The sequence below is a fragment of the Aplysia californica genome, unplaced genomic scaffold (assembly GCF_000002075.1).
Source record: "Aplysia californica isolate F4 #8 unplaced genomic scaffold, AplCal3.0 scaffold00650, whole genome shotgun sequence".
Classification (NCBI taxonomy): domain Eukaryota; kingdom Metazoa; phylum Mollusca; class Gastropoda; order Aplysiida; family Aplysiidae; genus Aplysia; species Aplysia californica.
In genome coordinates, this window is record NW_004797920.1 from 334,676 (window position 1) to 337,635 (window position 2,960).

The following is a 2,960-nucleotide window of genomic DNA, read 5'->3' on the forward strand; positions in this document are numbered from 1 at the left end:
ATTTTTATTTTTTTTGTTTAGTTTTAAAAGGGAGGGGGGGATAAGTTTTAGTAAGAGTCTAGGTTTTTGTGGTTTGTTTGGTTTTAGTAATAGTTTGGTGTTTTCTTGTTTGGTTTTAGTAAGAGTTGCAACACAATTAAGTCAACACGATAAAAGGTCAACACAATAAGTGCTGAAGACTAGAGGTGTTACAAGAGAGTAACAAACAAAAAAGAAGGAGAAGAGATAAGGACGATCGATATATGCTTAAAAAGAAAGAAGGAACAAACAGAAAAAGGAAAACAAATCCAAGGCAGAGAGAGAGAGAGGGGAGTGGGGGTGTGTATGTGTATGTATTAACTTACAGGTCAATTATGCATGAGGACCGGGGGGTGTATATATGTACGTGTGTGTGTGTGTGTGTGTGTGTGTGCGCGTGCGTGTGTGTGTGTGTGTGTGTGCGTGCGTGTGTGGGGGGAATAATCATCAACTTACAGGTCCATTATGCTTGAGGGCCGGGTGTGTGCGTGTGTGTGTGTATATGTGTGTGTTTGGGGGGGCAGGGATTATGCGTCGACTTACAGGTCCATTATGCTTGAGGGCCGGGTGTGTGGCGAGGCAGGCACTACAGCTGTCGTAGTGGGTGCACGTGGAGTTGGCCATGTTCCGCGGGCTGCAGCGCTTGTGGGTGGGCGGGTTGCCTACACAGCTGAGGAAGTGAAAAAAAAAGAAAGCTCTGAGAACTGTAGAAAGCACACTGTATTTGACCTTCTTCTTCTCGATCGCATCACACTTGAAGTCTAGTATCTGTCTTAAATTGGGCCGTCCAGCTCAGTACTGAATTTGATGATAGCGAAGCATTCTGTTTAACCTTATCCGTACGTCCTGGGGTCATTTTGCACCCCCGGGGTTGTATTCTTCACATTTTAGAATGCTTCTAGTGCGAAGATCTCTTTGAAATTTTCAGTATTTCTCAGAAAATCATGTTGACGAACTGCTATGCAAAGGATACGGATCGGATTAACGAGTAAATTTCCTCTCTGGAAAGTGGGGGCACAGAGTTCCCCATTTCGTATGGTTACGATAGTAAAACACGACATAGGGATAGGGTTAACACGTTCATGTGTGCTGGGAAGTTGTGCCAACAGTTTGAGTTAGCCCTGAGTGGTACGGTTGAAGCTTCCGGCTTCCTAATCAACTGAACTAGTGTTGAGGGGGCATTGACATTTGTGGCAAACCTCATTGGCATCATAACAGACAACCAGCGATGTTCTCTTCAGAGTCGAAATTAATCTTAATCTAAATATGATTGGATTTAACTCTTCAAGCCCTGAGTTTTTTCCACCGCTTCCCTGAGTTTTTTCTACAGTTATAACCCCAAAAGCTTGCCTCCAACTTCTAAATAGCGGAAACAAAGGCTTAGTCATTGCTAAAAAAAAAAATTGGTTCGGGAACAGTTCTGAACAACAAGCACAAACTAGATCTAGCACTAAATAAAACGAAACAGTTGTCACTAGTACTGGACGCTCCCAGTGTCCGATGGGGTTCAAAGAGTTACATTGTGTCAACAGGGATGCAAAACATTTATAACCAACAAAAAAAAAAAGGGAATTCAATTTTAAAATGTAATATTCTATCTTCGAGGCCAGGCGTTGATGCTGGTATTAGCAACAAATCCGACAGTGATGTTCTCCAACGTGTTCTCCAAGGAGTCAAAACTCATCTAAAAATCATTTAAAGTGTATTGATAGGGCTGTAAAACATTTCCAATGATTGGGAATCCATCAAAAAGCAACAAAATCATAGCCTTTTACCCTCACAACACCTAGATTAACCTGCACATCATTTCCAACATTTACAGCATCATCATCGTTACCAACAATATCATCATCATCATCATCATCATCATCATCATCATCATTACCATCATCACCATTATCATCATCATCATCATCATCATCACCAATATCATCATCATCACCAATATCATCATCATCATCATCATCATCATCATCATCATCATCATCATCATCATCACCAATATCATCATCATCATCATCATCATCATCATCATCATTATCATCATCATCATCATTATCATCATCATCACCAATATCATCATCACAGACTAAACAATTTCCCCTTTTCTTGTTTTGTTTTAGCTTGAAGCATAACAATTTGCACCATGTTTGGTACATTTTCACGTAACCTACAAATAGCAGCACCAAAATCAGGACACACTATCACAAAACAAAACAAACCCCCCCAAAAAAAGAAGAAAAGAAAAAAAAAGAAGAAAAAAGAAAAAAAGAAAAAAAAGAAGAAAAATGAAAAAAAGAAAAAAAATGGGGAAAAAAAAGAAAAGAAAAGAACCAAAAAAACGAAGAAAAATGTTTTTTAAAAAAGCCTAGAAGAAAAAAAAAAAAGAAGAAGAAGAAAAAGGAAAAAAAAGCCTTTTACCCTCGTGGTCAGCGCTGAAACTGGCATATGTGTCGTAGCAGACAGTGACGCTCTCAGAGTTGTAAAGAAACACGCTAGTCTAGCAAGAGCATCAAAGCATTTTATTTTTACACTTGTTCCAGTGATCTAGCTTGTGCCATGACGAGGGGAATTCTCTCATCATCATCATCATAGACAAAACAATTCCCCTTTTGTTCTTACTTGAAGCAGATCAATTTGCAACATGTTGGCACACTTTTATGTAATCTACAAATATTGGCACCAAAATCAAGATACACGATCACAAAACAAAACAAACAAAACACCAAAAAAAACCAGAAAAAAAAGAAGAAAACATAACAAAACAAACCTAAAAAAAAAAAGAAAAAAAGGAAAACCAGAAGAAAAGAAGAAAAAAAGAAAAGAAAGAAAAAAGAGGGAAAAAAAGAAATAAAGAAAAACGAAAAGAACAAAAGAAAAGAAAAAAAAAAGAAAAAATGCCTCTTACCCTCGCGGGCGGGCGCTGATACTGGCGTTGGCAT

The 2,960-nt window shown here is 38.5% G+C and overlaps 1 protein-coding gene across 1 annotated transcript in view; it reads right to left on the reverse strand.

Annotated features, from left to right (window-relative positions):
* The window catches only part of LOC101859269 (multiple epidermal growth factor-like domains protein 8), a 55,829-nt gene that overhangs the window by 15,500 nt on the left and 37,369 nt on the right, over positions 1 to 2,960 (reverse strand). The window contains exon 29 of the mRNA XM_035972332.1: positions 471 to 688. Coding sequence (XP_035828225.1) covers positions 471 to 688 — 218 coding nt within the window. The remainder of the gene's footprint in view (positions 1 to 470; positions 689 to 2,960) is intronic.